Source organism: Dermacentor andersoni, chromosome 3 (assembly GCF_023375885.2).
Source record: "Dermacentor andersoni chromosome 3, qqDerAnde1_hic_scaffold, whole genome shotgun sequence".
In the NCBI taxonomy this organism is placed as follows: Eukaryota; Metazoa; Arthropoda; class Arachnida; order Ixodida; family Ixodidae; genus Dermacentor; species Dermacentor andersoni.
The window spans coordinates 7,950,409-7,973,147 of NC_092816.1; the positions used below are offsets into that span (position 1 = coordinate 7,950,409).

At 45.4% G+C, this 22,739-nt stretch overlaps 2 protein-coding genes across 3 annotated transcripts in view; one reads left to right on the plus strand and one right to left on the minus strand.

The window, feature by feature from the left end:
• Ack-like (activated Cdc42 kinase-like) overlaps positions 1-4,728 on the minus strand; it is a 197,598-nt gene extending 192,870 nt beyond the window's left edge. Inside the window, exon 1 of the mRNA XM_050169392.3 lies at positions 4,502-4,728. The gene's annotated coding sequence lies outside the window, so the exon portion shown is untranslated. The remainder of the gene's footprint in view (positions 1-4,501) is intronic.
• On the plus strand, positions 3,457-22,114 carry Icmt (isoprenylcysteine carboxylmethyltransferase ste14). 2 transcript variants are annotated; one of them, XM_055065645.2, is made up of 4 exons: positions 3,457-3,567; positions 6,851-7,112; positions 11,428-11,645; positions 20,329-22,114. In XM_055065645.2, exons 1-4 carry the CDS (start codon positions 3,472-3,474, stop codon positions 20,509-20,511), a joined length of 759 nt encoding a protein of 252 aa, XP_054921620.1. In that variant the 5' UTR covers positions 3,457-3,471; the 3' UTR covers positions 20,512-22,114. The 2 variants fall into 2 exon arrangements, with proteins under 2 accessions (XP_054921620.1, XP_050025361.1); XM_050169404.3 differs by lacking the exon at positions 3,457-3,567 and adding an exon at positions 4,959-5,184.
• Positions 22,115-22,739: the final 625 nt, after the last annotated feature.

A 22,739-nucleotide genomic window follows, 5' to 3' on the forward strand; every position in this document is an offset into this window, starting at 1 on the left:
AAGTAGAGTCGCTCAAGTACCTTGGAGTTATCTATAACGGAAATCTTAACTGGCGGCCGCATATTGTATATACTGCGACAAAAGGAGCTCGTACAATGGGCATTTTGCGCAAGTTGAGCAGTCGAAGAACAGGAATGCGAAGAAAATCCCTCTTGATGGTATATAAAATGTACGTTCATGCGGTTTTAGATTTTGGCTGTGTTTTATTCTCAGGTGTTCCATCATACAAGCTTCGGCCGCTAGTTAAAACGAGAGGCGCTACGTTTGTGCTTAGGCTTTCAGTAAAGTGTTTCTTCCTTCCTCCGCCGGGTTCTTCCGTCTTCGTGGTTTTTGTTCGCTCTCGGCTCTTCCCGAGTCGATGCCCTGCTCTCTGCTTCGGTATCCCGGGACTAACGACGCTGGATGTCAATAATTCGAACTGATTTATTTACAGGCCCATAGTAACGGTTACAATGAGCATATAGCAAACAAGGAAAACGGGTTCACATTTACGAATGCGGCTGAGCAAGGCCTCGGAGCAGTCCGTCGCTCCGATCGGGCACCTGACGAGAACGGTCCGTCGACTCTCAGGCCTCAGCTCACACTGCCCGCTCAGCCGCGCACATTCTCACCCCCAGCCGCGGGACCATGTGTCCGGGCTGCGTAACTGGCACCGGCGGCGGCCGCCGCTCGGACCACCCGAGCCGCCCGCGCCGCCTTGGCCCGACCCAACACTCCCCAATTACTCCCTTCTCCAGATGCCGCTACAGCAGCTCGCTGCGCGATTTATGGCGCTCGCCAGAACCAGTGCGCGAGAACCCCTGCCGCTCCCTTTTCCGCCGAACAGCGTCCGGCCACCGCCTTCCCAAAGCAGGCGCTCTCTGGAAGCGGCCCGGTTGCGAGCCAACAGCACATCACAATGCAAAGCATACACAAAAACAGAGTGGACCCCAGAGAAGTCGAGCAAGCACGCACTTAAGCAAAGAAAAAGAATGCACAAATGAGCTTCACCAAGCCGAACATTCACAACGACCTTACACCCCGCACCCAAGATCGTTATTACAATCCTACTGGTTGTAATGCACGATTAACTCAAGGTGTCGTCGTGAATGATGCATACACGCAAGTGGAAACAATACCACAGAAGGGAAAAAGTTAACTTAGAAGTGAGGAATTGTTTACAAGAAAACACTCTTGGGAGCATGAAAAAGGTTCAGTATGAACCTTTTGCCAAGAATGGACTTGGTTTACGAGATAATTGCATCTGAAGGGTCCGAATACCTTTTTCTGACATTCAAATCTCCCGCCACCCAACCGGGAAGTGGTGACGTTGCATACGCCATCACCACCCTTTGCTGCCGTCGGTGAGTAAAACGGCGCCAGACAGACGGCGGCACCGAGCCACGACAGAGAGGCGGATTCGCCGCTGCACCTGCTTTTTTTTGGTCAAGTGGCGTAGACCGTTCGGGCATCCCGCAACATCACGCGGAAGTTGAATTGTCTGCTACATGCAGTTTGTACGAGTTTCGCGTGCCAGCAAACCCAGCGCAGCACTACGCGATAACTGCTGGTACGCGAAAGCATGGGCGGCGCGAAGTCGAGCGAAAACGAAACCTTTCGACCACCCGCGTCTTTGTAAAGTGTAATTCCAAATAGTTCTTTCTTCTAAAAATGAAATAGAACTGAATAAGTAGCATTTTATTTTGTCTTACAATACAATGATGTTTTTTGCAACAATTAGTTGAGTACTAGTGACAGAATTTAACTGAGGAGTGCTTTCGTCATCTGGCAAGTGCTTGAATCCTGTCCTGCATGAATCATGTCCTGCATTTACCTCAGTTTCTCGATTATTAAGGCCCTGTTCGCGATAATATTGAAGCCTTAGAGATTCTCATGTACTAATCTATCACTTTAGCTTGACTTAGTACTTTAATGTCCCTTTAAGGCTGCCTGATTTTGTGCCTATTTTTCTGGCGGTGTTTATAGCAGTAGTTCTAACTTGACGTAAATTAGACCAAACGATTACAACAGCTGGTATTCACTATCTGTGTGCTTTTCCCTTAGCGCTAGTAGTGATTCGCCCATCTTAAATTTTTCACTTGCTAGTTCCTGCCCATGTGCAACGTGTTCATTTGTTTTGTGTACCCGGTCATAAAGGTTTGTTTTTTAATGACACTGCCCGTTCACTGGCAAAGACATCACTTTCTGGCCCAGTCCTTCCTGTTCTGCAAGTGACCGCACACATCACAGCGGTCAGATTCGGAAAACCTCGCCAAAACCAGTTCCGACTGTTTCTACAAGCCTCGCTGTGAGCGTTCGCTCGGTTACGCCGACGACGCTCAACGCAGGAGCTGCACTGTAATAATCATAAGGCACGCCGTAGTGGGGAGACTGAGGATCAATTCTGACACCACGTGGGGCTCTTTAAGGTGCACATGATTCGCCGGAAATCGGTCTTATTCATCAAGGTTGCCGAAGTCTGCTTTCTGTTTTTTGACTTGCGGAGAACTGCAGACTTCAGGAGCTCCTACAGCCGAGCCGTTTTCAATCACGTGCGAAATAGGCGTGAATGATACGTGTCTCAACATAATTCATTCTTTCTGGAGCAGGCAACGCTAACGGCTCACAAAGTAACCCTTTAATTACATTTACCACGGACGAAAAAATCGCCACTCACATACAGGAGTACATGCGCAGTTGTGCGAATGCTGCTCGTTTTACGCTAGGTGGACATTACGTGCGCGAACAATTCCACTCATCAAGCACGTAGTTAACTAAAGTTCCCTGATTAGGTTTTTAAGCAACAATTCAGGGGCATGTCGTAATGCAAAGCTGAAACCGTGCAGCACGCAAAGCATGCCCATCGTTCGCCAGCAATCTCGCGCCTTGCACCACTTTCGAGAAATACGCCTTGAAAATACGCGGCGTATTCGATTAGTGCTCTTTTTGAATCTGTGACTGCATCTTTCAACAGTCCAGCTCAGTATTAACTACGAATGCAACTGCAACACATCTACAGTTCTGGCAGTGATCAGGAAAATGTTTGTTTTTAAAATGACACCTTACTGGAGTTCATTCCAAAGCCTATTTCAAACAATTATGTAATTTTAAGATGTAGCGTTTACTGAATTCATGTCTCGCATTGAAATCGACACGAGCGATTATAATCGAGATTAAGTATTTGATGAAAGGCTTACAATAGAATATATATATATATATATATATATATATATATATATATATATATATATATATATATATATATATATATATAAAATGTTTTTCTAGATAACATAGGTGAAACAGCTGACGATGTAAGATTCCTTGACGCACGCCATAAGCCAGAAAATAATGTTTTTCCGTACGGGTTTTTCGCGCGTTGGCTCTGTAATGGAAGAGACGTGCACTGCTTCATAAAAGGCGAATGCCACACCATCTGCGCTTACTTCCACACCTGTGGCGAAGAACGGCGAAATTCCGCGCTCCGACACAATGGTAAAGCTACACTCGGTCACCGAGTCCAGGCGATGGTTTCGTGTGAAACGAAGTGAAACAGCGGCCCCTGCCCGCTGCGCACCGGAAAGTGCGGTAAGACGACACGACAGGCGAAATCACGGGACACAAGGCGCGGGCGCCTTCCCCCCCCCCCCCCCCCCCCCCGCCCCTCTGATCGGATGGTGTTCGGCTCTACAGCATAGGCCCCGCGACGCGATGAGGATGAGGCGTCGAGTGACGGCACAACACTTCAGCGGCCACCGCCCCGCATCTGCCCACGAAGTTAGCAAACTGCTCGGGCAAAATCAAGAACCGCGTGACCACTCTTGGCGAGGTGTAGTTCGCACAAACTAGTTTGAAAAGCACCACTCGCGTGCAACATGTCAGTGTCTTTTTTTTTTTTTTTTTTTTGCACGTACCTTTGTTGCTGCTATTATTCCGGAGAAATTGACGGCCTCGCTGCTTTGGTCATTTACGAAGAAAACCTTGCTGTATTTGGCGGAAGTTTCTGCGGCTAGAAAACATCGCTACACTGCTTCAAACGTAGAACTGACGGTTATGAACGGTCAAAAATGCGGAGGAGGGCGAAGATATGCGCTTTTCGACGCGTCCGGCGATAATGTGGTACGAGAACAGTGCACTGCGACTCATTTGTTTACTCGGCCAAGCAAAAAAATACTTCGACAGGAGCGAGTACCGGTCAAACAGACGCTGCAATTAGTTCTTGTTTAGAAGCCAAACTGGTCACACAGCTCGCGGATCTGTCTCATATACTCCGCAAACTCGCAGAACTGCCTTCAGTATCGCAAAGGCGCATGCCACGGCAAACGCGAATGAGTAACAAAACAAAGAAAGCGCAGAGATGAATATTTCAGTATTGCTCTTATTAGGTTGCGAGAGCGTCAAACTATAACTAAACCACAGCAGTCGCGGCGAAGGGGCTTTATCTGTGGGACCAAGACACACAAGCGCCAACGGACAGCAAACGGAAAGGCAGACGGACTCCAAAAAGTTTGGTAGAACTTACTTTCGAAGTGTCACGCCGGGCTAATATCCATATAGGACACCCAGGAAGGGCGCAGCAACGTGCAAAGTGTCGCCAAGAGGGCTCCTAACTGTGAGTCATGCCGCTAAGCACTCTTTGTATGCGTACGCACAACATCCACAACGATGAAAAAAACAAACAAAACTTAAGCGCAAGTACCCGCCACCAAGCACAAGCTCCATGCAATTGCTCCATGCCAAATGTAGGAAGTTGCGTCGGCTGATTTCCGCCTATGACGTGCCCTCAGTGTGGCCAAACCTACTTTTTTGTCTGAACGCTAAGGCAGTTTCGCTTTCGGCTTTTTTCATGCAATAAGTTATTGCATCTCATTCATGTTTAACACATGCTTATATTACGCTTTTTGGTTTAATTTATACCACATTAACTAGGTTTTCTCAAAGTTTCTGCTCATGAACCAGCGTGCAGCAGGAGACGCGGTTGGCGGCCGCAACGCATCAATCATGGCGCTTAGCACGAATGGGAGGATCAGCCTTTACTGCTTCTGTTTAGCGGCGAGTGTTGTGCTCATCTCCCTTATTGGTGCCTTAGGTCAGCTGCTCTACTATGTTGTCGAAGATTACTGGCTGTTGCTCGCAACGGTGTACTCCACGTGTATTCACGGTGTCCTGTACATATTTTACAAACCCCGTGGAAATGCGTACAAGGTATGCTGGATGGACGCTTGCGCACTCATTTTCGGATCAATATTCTTTCACTCGGTTGCGCCTGAAAGATAATGGCACTGTACGAATGTGTATTGCACTGATGCAGCAACCAGTCAGCCCCAATATCGACGAGGTTTCTTCTGCCTGCGAGGTCTCACGTGTGTTGCTGTCGCTTTCTCCGACAGCACCCACCGCTGGGTTCGATTAGCGGCAGCCGCATTTCGGTGGGGGCGGAATGTAAAAGCACTCGTGTGCCGCGCAAATTTCGGTGCACGTGCCCAGGTAGTGAAAGTTGATGCGGAGCCCCCACAACGGCGTCCCTCTTAGCCCCCTACAATTTAATTTAATTATGTTCTAACAGCACATGAAGTACTACGAGAGTTGATGCTTGGCTAAATTCTGCTGAACGATTCGAGCTCAAAAAAAAAAAAAAAAAAAAAAAGCAGCCAGTCACTGCTTGAAGTGCATAACATAGCATCACTCTCACTGGAGCAGACCACGTCGCAGGGACAGTTGCGTCGTCGTGGAAGTTCTTTGAAATTTCCGAACGACATTGCGCTGCTAAGCCCGAAAGTGTGCCATCGAATCCCGGTAGCAGCGGCCGCATTTCGACAGGAGCGAAATGCAGAAACGCCCGTGTACCTTGCATTGGGTGCACGTTAAAGAACCCCGGGTGGCTAAAATTAATCCGGAATCCCCCACTACGGCGTGCCTCATAATCGTGTTGTGGTTTTGGTGCGTAGAACCCCAGATAGCAAGATAGTAGCCACACTTGCTTGAAAATGACCATGTAGGAATTGCTTTCAACGTAAATTTGAATCTGCACTGACTCGCAAATGTCGCTAAGTATCGTCTAGCCTCCGCAAGCGAAATTCCTTCCCTGTGTTCTCCCATACCGGACCTCGAGGATCGCGTGACACATACGTCATGGGCCCCGCATTCATTTTTTTTCTCCTTGCTTCTTTTTTTTTTTTTTCGACGCTGCGCGCTTCCGCTGATGGTGTTGCACGCAGGCTGTTGTGATGGTCTCGTTTCCCACAGCGCACGATTTAGCGCGCTGTGCACAAGGGCACATGACTAGTGGTATAATTAAGTGCTACATGAATACTGAGGCAGAACAAGCAGATTGCAGACCATGATCACACCCTGGAACGCGGTAGAAAATGGCATAGTTTTGGTATCTGCACATGTGACTGCATGACCATGGGAACAAGCAGACGAAGCGGAAGCACATCTCTCTTGCTTCGGTGCGAAGTAAAACAGAAAACATGCAGACATTCTGTTTGTGTGTTTTATTATTTCTCTAAACTTCCATTCGTCAATTCAAGCAACAGATCACATGAATAACAGATGTTGCCTTGAATAATTGAAGTCGCGTGTCACCACGTGCGACGTCACATTGCGGACACCAATACGTAGGTGCAGGACACCAGTACGTCACCATCCGGCATGGAGCGCAGTCACCACAAGGGAAAGGGAAAATGGCGTTCGCATTGAAATTTCAGACCTTTCCGCGGTGCATAGTGATGTGTTTCTTTGCAAACACAATCGTTAGCGTGCAAGACTCTAAAAAAGCATGATGAATAACGATGACCAAGAAACTCGCTAAGGTTAGCGACTTTCTTGGTAATTTACTCTGATGCTGGGCTGTTCTCTTTTCTTGAAGGTTGTTTGGAGAGCTGCATTGCTTGGCACAGGGACGGGGCTTGGAATCCTCACTAGTGTCCATGGATCTGACTCGTGGCGGGTATTTGGCTGGTACCTGTCACTGCTTAGCGGCTTCCACTTCTCTGAGTACTTTGTAACAGCAGTCACGAATCCCAAGTCACTGACTCTCGACTCATTTCTGCTCAACCATAGTCGGGAATATGGTGTAGCAGCAGCATGCAGCTGGTTGGAGTTTCTCATTGAGAGATACATTGCTCCTGGTAAGTCCATGTAACCTTTGTCGAACACATTGAGACTAATGCCCTAGCCATCATAAGTAGCCTCCCCGTACAAAAAAAAAAAAAAAAAACATGCATGCTATCAGGGCTGAACTTGTAAAGAGTAATTTATCGAGCTTACAAACTAATGACTAGGTTTTTGTCAAAGTAGTTCCTTTGGCTACCTATGCACAGCTGCTTCTGTTTCTAGTGCCATGGCAGCAAGCAGAGAAAGCTTCATACAAGATGCTCTTCAGTGCATTAGTCACAGCTGTCTGGATTGCTACCACATCGTAACTACATGCCCCTGTAGGTGGCAGTTTCACATAGGGAAACATTTGATCAAATGCAGCCAATAGTGGTTAACATGTGCACTGCACGTATAAGTTATTCTAAGCCTAGAGACTATAGCGAGCGCTATAAAAAACGATAAACGATAAAGTAACACTGAAATAGAAGTGCAGAAAGTTGGGCTTGTTAGATGACAGCGTGAAGTAGACAAGACAGGCAGTGCTGCATGTGTCTTGTCTGCTTCATGCTGTGCCCACTGTACTGAAATAGAAAATGCAAGCTGCTTAATCCTTTCAGGCACTGATTAATTCTGTTGATTGAAAACTTACTTTCACCACATTTCTTGCATCTTCAGAATCAAGAGCATACAGCTACAGAATATATGACGAATTTTCAGTTCTTTAGTGAGTTTTGTCAACTTTACAAAATGTGGACTCCATGCGAAAGCTTGCTACAGGAACCTCAAATATAATAGCATTAACTGTTTCATGTCCAGGAAACTTGAAAAGCACCTATCGAGCCACTTAAAAATAATGCCTGGTTCTAAACATTGTGAAAAACGATGAAACAAGTGAACCTGCTACATACGGGCATTCTGACACTGAGCAACACCACCCAATTATCTACTTTCCTACTCACTTTAATAAAACATTTCACACTTTTTATTCAAACTTGAAGCACTATTCCAATCAGAAGTGTTTCAAAATGTACACAACACATTTTAAATATCATTACTTTCATCAATGCTTTTGTTGTTAATGCACTATCTTGGTGTACACAATTGTATGCAAAGTGCCTTGCAGGGTTAATGAAAATGGAACAGGACATGTTACATGAACAAAATTGATTCATCGTGTGCACACGTTACAACACAAACGATTACAAAACAATTGCACTAAAACGACTACAGACTGAAGACAGACTGAAACCTAAACTACGGAACTAAACTAGAAAGAAACTATTGCAAAACCATAAAAGTTGGAGCTACTCCTGCTCCCACCACGAAAGAAGCACGCATCCGACTCGCCCACTATCAACATACAACTGGAGGGACACACCATCGTTCCATCTCAGAGTGTAAGGATATTGGAAATGGCTGTCCACTTGGATCGCACCAATACAATATTAATTCACAAGCTTAAAAATACAACAGCCCAAGTTACCCACATGATCCGGCGAATAACAACCAAGACAAGAGGCATGGGGGAGGCGGACACGCTTCGGCTTGTCCAAGCCTTCATTGTGTCTAGAATAACTTACGCTATTCCATACGCACTACTCAACGCGACAGAACTCAAGAAAATCAACGCAATGACCAGAAAGACATATAAGCAGGCAATGGGCCTGCCAATCAGTACGCCCACAGAAGGCCTACTACGATTAGGCGTGCACAACACGGTCGAGGAGCTGATCGAGGCACATTTATCTACTCAGCGAACAAGGCTGGCGGTTACAAAAGCGGGGAGGTCCATTCTCTTACGCCTGGGGCTCTCTGCCCCTCTGAGCCATCCGCCGCCTCAGACTGAGCTTACCCCATGCCATCCGGAGCAACATCACCGTACGTCCTCTACCTCGCAACATGCACCCAGTGCACCACGCAGAGCGAAGGGAGGCCCGGGCCCTGGCCATACACAAGCGATACGGGACTTTACCCTCTACAGCCTACACGGACGTGGGTTCTTATCCCAGACGCACAGCCACAACAGCCACCATAGTCAACAAAGAACATCGGAGCAGCATTTCGCTCACACGAAACAATCCCCTCCAAGCCAAGGAAGCGGCCATAGCCCTCGCGCTCTTCCAAACAGAGGCTGAAGTCATAGTGACCGACTCCCAACAGGCGTGCTGCAACTTTGCTAGCGGCAGAATTCATACCACTACACTCCAGATCATCAATCAAAAGCCGCCAACGAGATCAGTCGTGATCATCTGGGCGCCAGCTCATCACGGCATTCCTGGCAACGAGGTCGCCAACGACTTGGCTCGAGATCTGACCCACCGATCCGACGCCGAGGAATCTGAACCCGAGAGCATGCACCCTTTAATCTCGTACCAAGACATCACACAACACTACAAGCTAACCCGCAGAACATGTGCACCCCCACACAAGTCACTACCTAGAGAGCAGGAGCGATTCCTCCGAGCTCTACAGGTTAATACATTCCCCCACCCAACCAGAAATCACCTCATAACCCCTACACAATTCTCTCTGCAATGCTGCTTCTGCGCAGAGCCCAGGTCCCTCAGGCACATAGTAGCTGGTTGCAGAGCGGCAGCATTAAATCCTCCGAACCCTTACCCCACTAACGAGCTTTGGGAGAGAGCCTTGGCCAGCTCCGACCTCGAGGATAAGCAACGGCTGATTGCAAGAGCCCAGGACACAGCCCGAGCTCAAGGCATTCTGGAATGAGGACGCCTCTCCAAAGCTGCATTCACCAAATAAAAATGTTTATTCTGTCTCTCTCTCTCTCAGAGAAAAGACTAATTATAGGGAGTCATGTAAACTAAGTAATGAATCTTTAAAAAGCTCTATGTGATATGTTGGAAAAACACTGAGAAGGCAGGAGATGGAAATTCAAGATGATGAGCAAAACAAGGAACAAAGTCCACTTGCCAACGTTTTGACAAGTGGACTTGGCTCTCTCAAAGTGACATATGCTTTCCTCGGCGCAGTATATATAGGTAGGGTTCTTCTAAAGGGGAGGGAGTAAGGCGGATGGGCGAGAAAACCCTGTCGTCCAGGCACCTTCTATAAAAAAATGCATGGCTGTGTTTGCTGGCGTGGCACATTGGAATCCCTTACTTCATGAAATTAAGTAATAAAGGAATGCCAACATATCACATATGCTTTCCTCGGCACAGTATATATAAGTGGCTCCTTCTAAAGGGAAGAGAGGATAATGCGGGTGGGCATGGCAATGACCGGGGGTGTGTTAGGAGGTTGTAGAATTGAAAAGAAAGGTGTGCTGTTCACCGGCCTTGTGTCACCCGGTGACACGCCAACCGGCTGACATGGCGCTACCGCACATTCCTCCACCAACATTGAACAGACACCTTTCTTTTCAATTCTACACCCTTGCCACTAACCCAACCTGGGTCGTTGCTCTGCCTACCCGCCTTACCCCCCCCTCTTGCCTTTAGAAGGCCCCTACCAATATATACTTTGCAGAGGAAAGCATATGTAATATTGTGATATCTTGGCATTCCTTTATTACTTAATTTCATGAAGTATGGGATTCCACTCTGCTGTGCCAGCAAACAAACTAGTAAACTTTCAGTAGTTATGGGGTACCTTCTGGAGAATATTTTGTAGCTGAGAGAATCTGGTAACATTAGTGTTGTGGAGGTAGCAAAAGGTAACACCTTCTACATGTGCATATGGTGAATTAGTTTGCAGATGACAACCAACATTTTTAGAATAAACAGCTGGTGTTAAGGAAGAAATCACTGGTGCATGCAGCGAGTTGTAGCAAAGGAATGAAACACACTGTGATGAGTAGAGTTACTTGGCTTTGCATAGCTATTGCAGAAAGAACAAATGTGAAAAATATATATTGCCCCATACTGAAACACAGTAAGCACATAGACTAGGAATATATGGACAATACCAAATTATTTGATCATAGCTTAAAGGATAAAAATATAAAAACTCAAAATTTGGTGCCTTTAAACAGTTCAGCAACATGTATGACAAAATTAGCTATTTTATCAAGTCATGCAAATATTCTACGAAATGCCACAAATGTTGAGGCAAAATTGTGCATCTCCTTCCTCAGACATGCAATCTTATGGCTATCGCTCTTTTTCCTTTTTTTCGTTATAAAGAAGGCCTGTAAGTGTTCAATTCCAATAATTTAAGTAGTAGAGAACAGCTGGAAGATCATCCTCAGAAGCTTCAACTCTTATGCAGTAGCCATTTAATCTTGTTAAACCATTGTATTATGGTGAGGCGAAATTTGTTCCCGAGTTTTGGCACTTTGTCCCTAATTTGTTACATGTGTTCCCATTTTTCATTGCTTTGTTCTAGGCATGAAGCAGATATGGTGGGTCAGCTACATGGGCCTTGCGATGTGCGTGCTCGGTGAAGGATTGCGTAAAGCAGCCATGCTGACAGCAGGCACCAACTTCAACCACATCATACAGAACCACCGAGAGCAAGGGCACGTGCTGGTCACCCATGGCGTGTATGCCCTCTGTCGGCACCCATCCTATGTCGGCTGGTTCCTGTGGTCCATCGGCACCCAGGTACTCCCCTTTCCTTGTGATATCTGTTTTTGCAAATGCATTGACACTGAGGCTGTTTCGATACAAGTTTGATTTTGAGAAGTGTGTTGCCTGGTGTGCATTGCATTGCTGCATGCAAGATATGAAACTGGAGCCACGTTTGTGATTGATCGCTTTACTTTCACATGCATTACTTGGATGAACGAGTTGAGGGAGACATGGCAAAACAATCTTTCTTATGCACACGCGTCTGACTAGCACTGTTTTCGTATTGGAGAGAGATTTAATGGATCCTGGAGAGGCAAGCTTTCCAATTATGTTGTGCATTTACAGGATGGAAAGCAGTAATTCTATCACATACAGCATCATATGTTCCTGTTTGTTACTTTTTTCCTGCTGTTATGTTCAGAAGCACAGGTTCCATTTAGTTTGATTGCATGATTGTTACGTCCAAAACTTGCTATGGTGCACCATTGACACAGCATCGACCATCAGTGACAAGTGCACTCACCGCTGCATGTTGCCACGGAAAACAATCCCTTCACAGAACCTACTGTGCAGTGAAGAAGGATCCCTATTGTCATGCTCAAATTGTTGCTTGTTGACAATTTCAACATGGCTCATAAGGGCCAGAGCCGAGAGGAGATGGACACCTCACACCTAATTTCACGGATACTATGTCGTGAACTTCAATATGCAATGCTGTGTAGAAACTGAAAAAGTGCTACAAGTACTTGAAAAGAGGCTGTTATAGAAGATTCTACCCAAGCACCATGTGGAAATTACAAAATTCATGTAGTAAACGAGAAGAAAGGGCGTTAACCGAGGGGCCTGATTTTTATTAGTTGTATCACAAGAAGCCAGCAAACACTGACACCAAGGACAACATAGGGGAAATTACTTGTGCTTAGTAAATGAAATAAACGATAAATTAATGGAAATGAAAGTGGACGAAAAAACAACTTGCTGCAGGTGGGGAACGATCCCACAACCTAAGCACAAGTAATTTTCCCTATGTTGTCTTTGGTGTCAGTGTTTGTTGGCTTCTTATCATACGACTAATAAAAATCGGGCCCCTCGGTTAACACCCTTTCTTCTCGTTTATTACATAACAACGGCCTCGAATCCAACATTGGTGCCTTCAGGCAGCATATGTGGGTTTATTGACCGGTTGCCATCACCCACAAAGATCGCGTTCTCGTGACGCCTGCGGCAGAAAGGATATTCCACATTTGCCGCCAAGGCCTGTTAGTGGTTGCGCTGGCTAACACTTCCATGGTTCTACAGTCAAACCCGGCTATATCGAACTCGCAAAAAAACGCCTATCAGTTCGATATAGAGCATAATTCGATATAAGCCTGCTAAATAATTGGATGTCATAAAGGCACATACCATTTATAAAATCACTTTATTGAGGAAACTAGCTTAGTTTCGCATAAATTAGTCCTGCATTTTCTTCTGCTTGGGCAATTTCGCTGCCTGCGACGCACGCACTTCCCCACGTTGTCTAAGGAGTCGGAGCAGCTGAGGCCGCAACCTTCCGCATTCGCGCAGAAGCACCGGACTAATGCGAGTGCACCAATCACTTCGGAGGATGTGGGCAAAGGACCGTAGTTGCTTTCCTCAACGTGACTACTTTCATTTGTGCTCAGTGCGATGTCGGCAATGTAGTCTTCGTTTCCGGGCTCTACCGTGGTTGCGACACCATCATCTGCACTCAAAAACTCGTCCACCGTTGATTCGAATGTCCCGGAAATTTTGACTTCGGCAACACCGGCAACGGCTTCGTCGCATTCATCACAATTTACAGTCATCACCGAGCACGCGGAAACCGGCACGTATGAAGAATGCCTCGTACACGGCCGTGCGTACGCGTCGGGCGCCATGGGCACCGGGTTGCGAGTCTGGCCACTTTAGCCCTAATCGTGCCGAGTGCTCCTCGAAATCTTGCACGCTGCGGGGACATCGCGTTCGACGCGATTTATGATTTCGATCTTCACGACGAAAGGCGAATTCTGCCGCTTCATCACGGCAACACTGCGGGAGAAGGCCCACAAGGCGCAAACACGATAAACCAGAGAAGCAGCCCGACAACTTCCACTTTCGCCATCTTGCACGAAGAGCGCACAAGAGCCTCTGATTGGCTGTCTGAACAAGCGCTGTAGGCGGGCCAGGATCATTTTTTGCTGGGGAGTGTCGATTGGATTCAACAACAAAGAAAGGAAGGACGCTTGATTCTGCAACCCGTGAGGGAGCACGGCGAAGCGTCGTCAGGGGAAAGGGAGTGGGAAGTGAAAGATGATAGAGAAAGAGGGAGGATGATAGACTTCACTATGCGCAACAGGGGGAGTGTCGACGGCTCGCCCAAACAGCCCGAGGCAGCGCGGTCACGGTAGGGAGAGCGGTTGGATGAAGCCGCGCCGCCTGGGTTTCCCCGCTACTGTGAGGGAAAGCCAACTTCTTGGGGCACTTTTCCGCCGCTTGACGTTCGATATATCGGGAGTCACTGCAATATTTGTTCAATGTAAGCGTAATTTTTGCTATATATACTCATTGTAACTATACCGTGACCAGAAATCGTTCGATATATAGAATAATTCGATGTAAACGGGTTCGATATAGTCGGCTTCGACTTTACTAGGAAACATAAGTACCCAAGAAAGTGAATGGGGAAACGGTGCCGCGGTAGCTCAATCGGTAGAGCATCGCACGCGAAATGCAAACGTTGTGGGATCGTTCCCCACCTGCGGCAAGTTGTTTTTTCATCCACTTTCATTTCCATTAATTTATCATTTCTTTATTTCATTTATTAAGCACAAGTAATTTCCCCTACATTGTCCTCAGTGTCAGTGTTTGTTGGCTTCTTATGATAAAACTTCATTTAGTGTGATTCACAGGTATGACCGCTCTAAAAAATGGGTTTAATGTTCAGCCTAACCGCCGGGCTGCAATAATGACTTCTACTGAGTGGGTTGTCAATAATTTGTTGCCGTCCGATTCAACTTCAAATAAAGGTGTGTGAGAGTATCTTTTTGTCTAATCAATAGTTCAGCCACAAGTGTTATTGGGCGTTACATTTACCCAGATCATGCATTCTTTTCTGACATCCCCTCAAAATCATATCAGTGGGGTTTCGCTATATGTGAATGTTGATAATACATACAATGCATCGCATGAAATATTTTAGGTGAAAGTGTTACCGAAGGCAATTAATTGAAAGTACATCCCTTATGCTTTGCCATGATGATGTCCGATCGCGGGAACTATAGACGGAAAAAAAATATGAGCAGAATGTTTAACGTGCTTCTTGTTTGCTGTGAGACATGCCACACTTCTAGCTTCTGCTGCACAAAAAAAAATTAGCTTAACACACACACACACGTACGCGCACGCAGGTACACACACACAAAAATTGACCACGTAGACTATTCCTCAATTTTATCCATGACTACAACCATATTCATCTAATCTTACTAAAGCTAAAGAACAAAGATTCAGACAGAAAAAAAGGGCGGAGCATTTCTGATTGTTGACACAGTAAAAGTACTTAAAAGGAAGGTTTGTGCAACTTAATCATAGCTTTATTTTATCACTTTTTGAAAAGTTAACATGCTTTTACTGTTCGCTGTGCCGCCTTTACAAGTTTGTTTGCATAATATTAGCTATATTTTACCGTTGAGTGCTTGGTTGATAGAACATCAGATCATAACGACACTGCATGTGCCCTGCATCCTTGCTTATTCAGTCAATCAGTCAATAGTTTTTATTTTATTTTCAGCTTGGAAACTTGTGTGTACTATGCTTAAATATTTGGCCACATAGTTTATGGCTAGCGCAAGTTCAGTAGTGATTTTTTTTTTCTTTTTGCCACCCTCTTCGTAGTTAGTATTGCACTTGAGACCAGCAATGCAGATTCCATAGGGATGACAGTGGAATGACTTTGGTACGAGTTTCACTTCGTTGCCATAGTTACAGGCACAGGGCATGCCTATAATCATTGACAACTTAACAATGCATTGACAAGCACACCATTGGCCAACTGAGCGAATCTGTATAGATGAGCCAGCCCACTATGTTAGCCCATGTTCGTTATGTCATGGTGAAGGCAAATTTATTTCATTATTGGTGTCTCCCGGGAACTAGCAGGTCTAGCAGCTTAGAGCCACAGAGTGCCAGTGCAGTGCAGTGCAGTTTTGCAGGCACAGCTTGTACTCAATTCTTAGGTTGTCATAAAGTACCTTGACAGATTCCCCATTGTATTTTTCTTTTTCTTTTGTTCAAGTCAGCAAAGTTGTAAAGAGAATGAGGTAACACCATTGAGGCATTAAGGATAATATTGAATTTCATTCTGCAGGCAACTTTGCCACAAATGAGGTCTGTTGAATAGCTAAGTGCAGTGGTGCGGAATGTTAGCATCATGGTTTTTGCCAGCACTATGATGTTTGTCTTCATTATGCAACACAACACCAACCGTGGTGGCTCTGTGGCTATGCCGGGCACCAGCTGGCTGGTTTAAATTTCTGGCCATGGCAGGCAGGGGTGCCAAGCAATAGCGCTTACAATTAGGTGCATGTTAAAGAACCCCAGGTGGCTGAAATTAATCAGGAGACCCTGCTACGCCGTCTTTCATAGCCCATGTGTCGCTTTTGGCACGTTAAACCCTATCATTTAATTTTTGATGCGATTAGCATCCTTTGGGAGATTCACTCACATTGCAGTGTGAATGTGTGTATGCCAACTTCTAGGAGCTTACAGAATTTTACGTAAGCTTATGTAAATGCTTATGGGGCTGGGCGAAATTGAATCCACATCACGCAAGTTCCTTAAGTAAAGCAGCACAACACAGCTGCACCATGCATTTCGGAAGCCATGCATAGGTTTTTCAGTGGTGCCACTAGATCGCCTAGCATGTTCATAGGGAAGCATGAGAAAGGAACCTGGCTGCTTTCATGCCTCATATATGATGTGTCTCAGTGGTGGCAATATGGCCTGTTGCTACATTTCTTCAATGGTAATTAATTGTGTCGCTGTCGAAAGTCACTGAGATTTTTTTTACAGCAGAGCTCTTTACCCCTAGCCCCTGTATGCATCCCTCGCATGCGTTCCCAGGGTACCCTGGCCGGCTTATGTCCGTATAAGCAACAGGAATGTGTGCATCAATCCTGGAGATAGTGCAATACCGAGAATGCATTCCCAGGGGGGTACCCTGGCCAGCTTACATCCGTATCGCAACGCCTGGGCAGGAATGTGTGGGCTGATCTCAGAGATAGTGCAATATCTGGCCGATCCTTGGCGGAGGTGAAGCAAGCTTCAAGCATTCTGCCACTTTCCAAAAATAAGTTTAATATCTTGGGTCCAAATACATCCAGATAAATTCGTCATTGTGCATCATTAAGGAGTGTGCAATGGAAGTCGGTGGTAACTCCGTTAGGCAGGATGCCAGTAAACTATTGCAAGAGACAAAAGATCTGATCAAGAAACGCCAATGTATGAAAGCCTCTAACCCTACAGCTAGAATAGAACTGGCAGAACTTTCGAACTTAATCAACAAGCGTAAGACAGCTGACATAAGGAAGTATAATATGGATAGAATTGAACATGCTCTCAGGAACGGAGGAAGCCTAAAAGCAGTGAAGAAGAAACTAGGAATTGGCAAGAATCAGATGTGTGTTAAGAGACAAAGCCGGCAATATCATTACTAATATGGATGAGATAGTTCAAGTGGCTGAGGAGTTCTATAGAGATTTATACAGTACCAGTGGCACCCACAACGATAATAGAAGAGAAAATAGTCTAGAGGAATTCGAAATCCCACAGGTAACGCCGGAAGAAGTAAAGAAAGCCTTGGGAGATATGCAAAGGGGGAAGGCAGCTGGGGAGGATCAGGTAACAGCAGATTTGTTGAAGGATGGTGGGCAGATTGTTCTAGAGGAACTGGCCGCCCTGTATACGCAATGCCTCATGACCTCGAGCGTACCGGAATCTTGGAAGAACGCTAACATAATCCTAATCCATAAGAAAGGGGACGCCACTTGAACTAGTCAATACTTGACTAGTTCGTCTAGAATCATGCACCTCTTCCAGGACAGATCGCTGTCAGCGTAGCTGGTCGACTACAAGATTATGCATCCAAGCATATATGTCTGCATTTTGCAGATTGTCTTTATCACCTCTGCAGAGAACAGTAGAAAGAAATCCCGCACAGTTGTAAACTGTCTTGCGTTGATCCGTAGTTCTGGCCCGAGATATACTTTGCCGATCCGAGCACGTCATAACCAAGCGGAGTATGCACCACGAAGATAATCTCTCAGGCCGTGCAATAAGATCGGCACATGAGCGTGCACTATAGGAAGGAGACTGCCCAAGGCCGTAAACGAAGCTCGCCGGTGAACAGCTGCGGACGTCCCATGCTTACTCGAAACATCGTCGCCGGCAGGGCTTGAATCTGCTTTGCTGTCATCTTCGGAATCATAACTCGGGTCCTCGTCGCTAAATTAAAGTGCGAGTGCAGCATAGTTTCGAGCGGGACGCTTTTCTCGCGACGCAGCCGCACTGGACGACGCCATGGGAGCGACTTTCTGCAACTGCGCCGTGACAGCACAGAGAAAGACATTCAACAAGAGCGAGCCATACAGCTTCGTACAATAATGTGTAGGAAACTCTGTGCAGCCCACTGGCCGCATTGGCTGTAGCGCACCGGTTTTGGGTGCGCGCTATACGACGGCTGCGCTGCTCGGCACGTTTTTCTTCTCCTGCTGCGGTCTTAGTGCGGAAGTGTTTATTTAATTAAATTATTGCGAACGATCCCTACAAGCCTCTATCGAATCTGTGTCGTGTGAGATTTCATAAAGTAGACGCAAAATGCCTCGTAAATGAGGAAATGTTCGCTGTGCATAAATGCTCGTTCCGGGCTTCTTGTGCGTTCATCCAACGTTGTGGCACCAGGTAAGCAGCAGTAGTTCCCGTACGAAGCAACACCGGACGGCATCAGCTGAAAAAAAGTCAATTGCGTGCATGTGTCATTTTGGTATTTAGACCTTACAGGAATACTGCTAAGCCAGGGAGATACGATCTCTCCAATAATGCTATTCACAGCGTGTTTACAGGAGGTATTCAGAGACCTGGATTGGGAAGAATTGGGGATAAAAGTTAATGGAGAGTACCTTAGTAACTTGCGATTCGCTGATCATATTGCCTTGCTTAGTAACTCAGGGGACCAATTGCAAAGCATGCTCACTGACCTGGAGAGGCAAAACAGAAGAGTGGGTCTAAAAATTAATCTGCAGAAAACTAATGTTTAACAGTCTCGGAAGAGAACAGCAATTTACAGTAGGTAGCGAGGCACTGGAAGTGGTAAGGGAATACATCTACTTAGGGCAGGAAGTGACGGCAGATCCGGATCATGAGACGGAAATAATCAGAAGAATAAGAATGGGCTGGGGTGCGTTTGGCAGGCATTCTCAGATCATGAACAGCAGGTTGCCATTATCCCTCAAGAGAAAAGTGTATAATAGCTGTGTCTTACCAGTACTCACCTACGGGGCAGAAACCTGGAGGCTTACGAAAAGGGTTCTACTCAAATTGAGGACGACGCAACGAGCTATGGAAAGAAGAATGATGGGTGTAACGTTAAGGGATAAGAAAAGAGCAGATTGGGTGAGGGAACAAACGCGAGTTAATGACATCTTAGTTGAAATCAAGAAAAAGAAATGGGCATGGGCAGGACATGTAATGAGGAGGGAAGATAACCGATGGTCATTAAGGGTTACGGACTGGATTCCAAGGGAAGGGAAGCGTAGCAGGGGGCGGCAGAAAGTTAGGTGGGCGGATGAGATTAAGAAGTTTGCAGGGACGACATGGCCAGAATTAGTACATGACCGGGGTTGTTGGAGAAGTATGGGAGAGGCCTTTGCCCTGCAGTGGGCGTAACCAGGCTGATGATGATGATGAAGAGAAAAAATCTCTCTCTCTCCTTCTCTCTCTCTATATATATATATATATATATACTGTTGCGGGAAGAAAGCAGGCCCACGAGTGTAAAATAACGTATATTTACAAATGGTGTATATGGCGTTCAGGCAACTGCCAGACTTCGTCTTCCTCTAGTCCAATTCAACTTCTTCCTTCACTTCACCGTAGCAATATATATATATATATATATATATATTAGAAAGTGCGCTTAGTGTAGCAAGTTGGCCTTCATGTACTTTTTTTTTGTTTTAAATCCTGTTTGACGAATAATGAGAGGGGGAAAGAGTGTGGCGACGGCGCCTGTGCATGTAGCCTGCACTTTAGTTATAACGTCATGCGCATTGGAAATGCCGGCACGGCTGCCGCATATGCATGGGAGGTTCGGTGACCGCAGCGGTGCTTGTGTCGGCACAGTGCGGTGCCATCTTAAAAATAAATTATGATTTTGTAATGTGTGCAGCCCATGTATGCAGCCTAAACAGCTTCGCTGGTAATCCGTCCCATATGAATGCTGCAGCAACACGAATTATATTTTTTTAAGACCCGACGAAATGAGCAGTGCAGCACAGGCACTGAGGTATGAACAACATGCTATTTCTACCTTCTTTTCTCCTGTCTTCTGCATTGTTTGGATAATGTTGAACTGGCAACACCACGCACGTGTGAGGCCTATTAATGTTTGATGTTTGACTGGATGAACAGGCTGTTGCAACTGCTACTTCCGTGTTTTTAGGTTGTCCTGGTCAACCCAGTCTGCACTGTGGCCTATACTCTTGCATCATGGAAGTTCTTTAGGACGAGGGTTGAGGAAGAAGAGATCACCCTTCTGACCTTCTTTGGTGAAGATTATGTGCAATACCAGAAGCGGACTTGCACAGGCCTGCCCTTCATCCATGGGTTTCGTGCTGAAGTGTGAAGTCGGGGACCGTTTGTGATGGTGCCTGTCCGTGGTGTGTGAACATGGTGCCATGTGCGGGTGAAAGTGTTCTCTTATTTTGGGGGGGGACACTTCTCTGTTGAGGCCTATTTCTATTTGAGATTCCTATAGCTGGTTCCATTGGTCAGTGCACATTGCCCATTCTCAATTTTCTTCTATTTATTTTTTCTTTGTAATTTCTTTTTTTTTTTTCAGGAGGTGCATTTTCAGCTATGTTAGTTTTCTGCTCTGCAACACTACCAGGGTGTCGAAACGAAATGTTTCTTGTTCTGGTTTTAGTTTCGTTCCACTGAAAAAAGTTCCATACAAGTGCTGGTCCAGAACGGAAAAAAAAGAATGATTTGTAATGGTTCATAATGGTTTTTGTTGGCATGCAAAGATTTTCTAAGCACAGCCATGATAAAAACATAGTATTTATTGTTCTCACAAATTGAATTACGAATTCTGAGATCATGTTCAGTGCCATGAGTCAAGGCACTGAGCATGATCTCAGAAATCATAATTCAATTAGTGAGAACAAATAATACTATGTTTTTATCATTGTTATCATTTTTATCATTGTCAGAAGTAGTACACCATTGAGTATACTCGCCGAAATGCGTGACCCCTGTTCCAATAAAAGGAACCTAGGTGAAGGTTAAAGCTTCGATAACAAAGCGTTGTAACCATAGAAAACAACACGATGAGCTCTTCAGCACGCATGCCCTGGGTTTTGCTACAATGCCACTCTGCTAGTGCATCGAGCGGCAGGCTTAGATTAGTGAAGCGCTCGACCGGCTATCGCTCGTGTTATCCTTGCCTCAGATACGCGCTAATGCTGACGTTGGCTGATGTCGGTTGTTCCAGATTCCTGACTTTCCCGTTGAACTGAAAACCGATAAAAAATATTTCGGTTTCACTTCGAAATAAAATGGTAACACTTCGTTATGTTTTCATTCCGGTCAAAAAAATTTTTTTTGTCATTTTTCATTTTAGTTTCTATTCCATTTTGACACACTGAGCACTGCTATATCACCAAGAAAAGAACACCAGAATCTGAACTGATCCATATTACTAACCTTGGAATGATGTAGTAGAAACGTGACCTTATGTTATATGGTTGTGCTTGCACTGCAAAAGTGGTACACACAGGAACACTAACCTAAAAGACGAAATGACCATACACCATAAAGTAATGTCATGCAAACTAGCTGCTGTTGAAGCACTTCTAAGTGGAAACGAGTGTCAAAGTACTTAGGAATGTGTGTGATTTTACGTGTACTATAAGTACCAGAAGGTGTTCACAGGAGCACAGGAATTTTTACTGTGCAGAATTGCAAGCTCCCATGTATGTCTTGTGCACTTTTTATTTGCTACCTCTGAAGCATTCAGCAGATGGGTCAGCATCATATGCATTGAGAGCATAAGCCTTTGACCAGATGAGATTGCACCCCTTGTACAGTGATAGTACTGCAAAAGTGTATAAACCAAACCTATCTGGTGTTCTTGCTTGCACATCAGACATGAGGAATCTCAGGCATGCACTTTTCTCCCCATGTTGTTAAGCTGTGTCAAGTCGCGATAATTATACAGTTGAAAAGAACCATGTCTTCTTTTTCATGACCTCGTACAGTTCGTTTGATAAGGAATTCTCACTTGTGTCGTTTAGTCAGCTTAATGGAATCACTTCTTTATCGCTTCTTTCTGTGCTGCTGTAGTGACTGTGCATTAGAAGCGAAAACTGTCTCCTTTGCCATAGAAAAGACAGTCTTTATATGAGAGGGTCACCTTGAGACCCCTGCTTGATACGCATTTTCGTGCAGCTTTTCACCTTCCACAGACTATGATGTCTTGGCAGAGGGACTATTATACATGTTAGCAACTCTTCTTTGTGTTTCTTTCTTTTTCTTTTCTTTATTTATTCTTTTTTATAACAGCAAAGCTGCAGCTTAAGAGTAATAGAATAAGTCATAAATGTCCAGAGAAAAGAATTTTTTCAGAGCAGATATTTGTGCCCAGTGCAAGGTAACTAAAATACAGATCAAGACAAAATTCAGTGGAGTATGGAGGGCAAATTAGTATGAATGTGTCATGTCAATTGGGAGCGTTATAGGAAATTTTAATTCTTACTAATTGCCAATGCAGAGGCTTGTTTGCAACGATTGCTGTGAGATAACCAAGAAGAGTGGGAAGGAATGTTGAAGCAGCAGAGTGTGTAGCATATGCAG

What these genes read in the sequence shown, in the direction of transcription:
- Icmt (XM_050169404.3), top strand. Translation starts at nt 4,981, where the DNA reads ATGGCGCTTAGCACGAATGGGAGGATCAGCCTTTACTGCTTCTGTTTA. An exon ending in TGAGAGATACATTGCTCCTG is followed by an intron (nt 7,113 to 11,427) that starts GTAAGTCCATGT and finishes GCTTTGTTCTAG; the next exon opens with GCATGAAGCAGATATGGTGG. An exon ending in TGTGGTCCATCGGCACCCAG is followed by an intron (nt 11,646 to 20,328) that starts GTACTCCCCTTT and finishes CCGTGTTTTTAG; the next exon opens with GTTGTCCTGGTCAACCCAGT.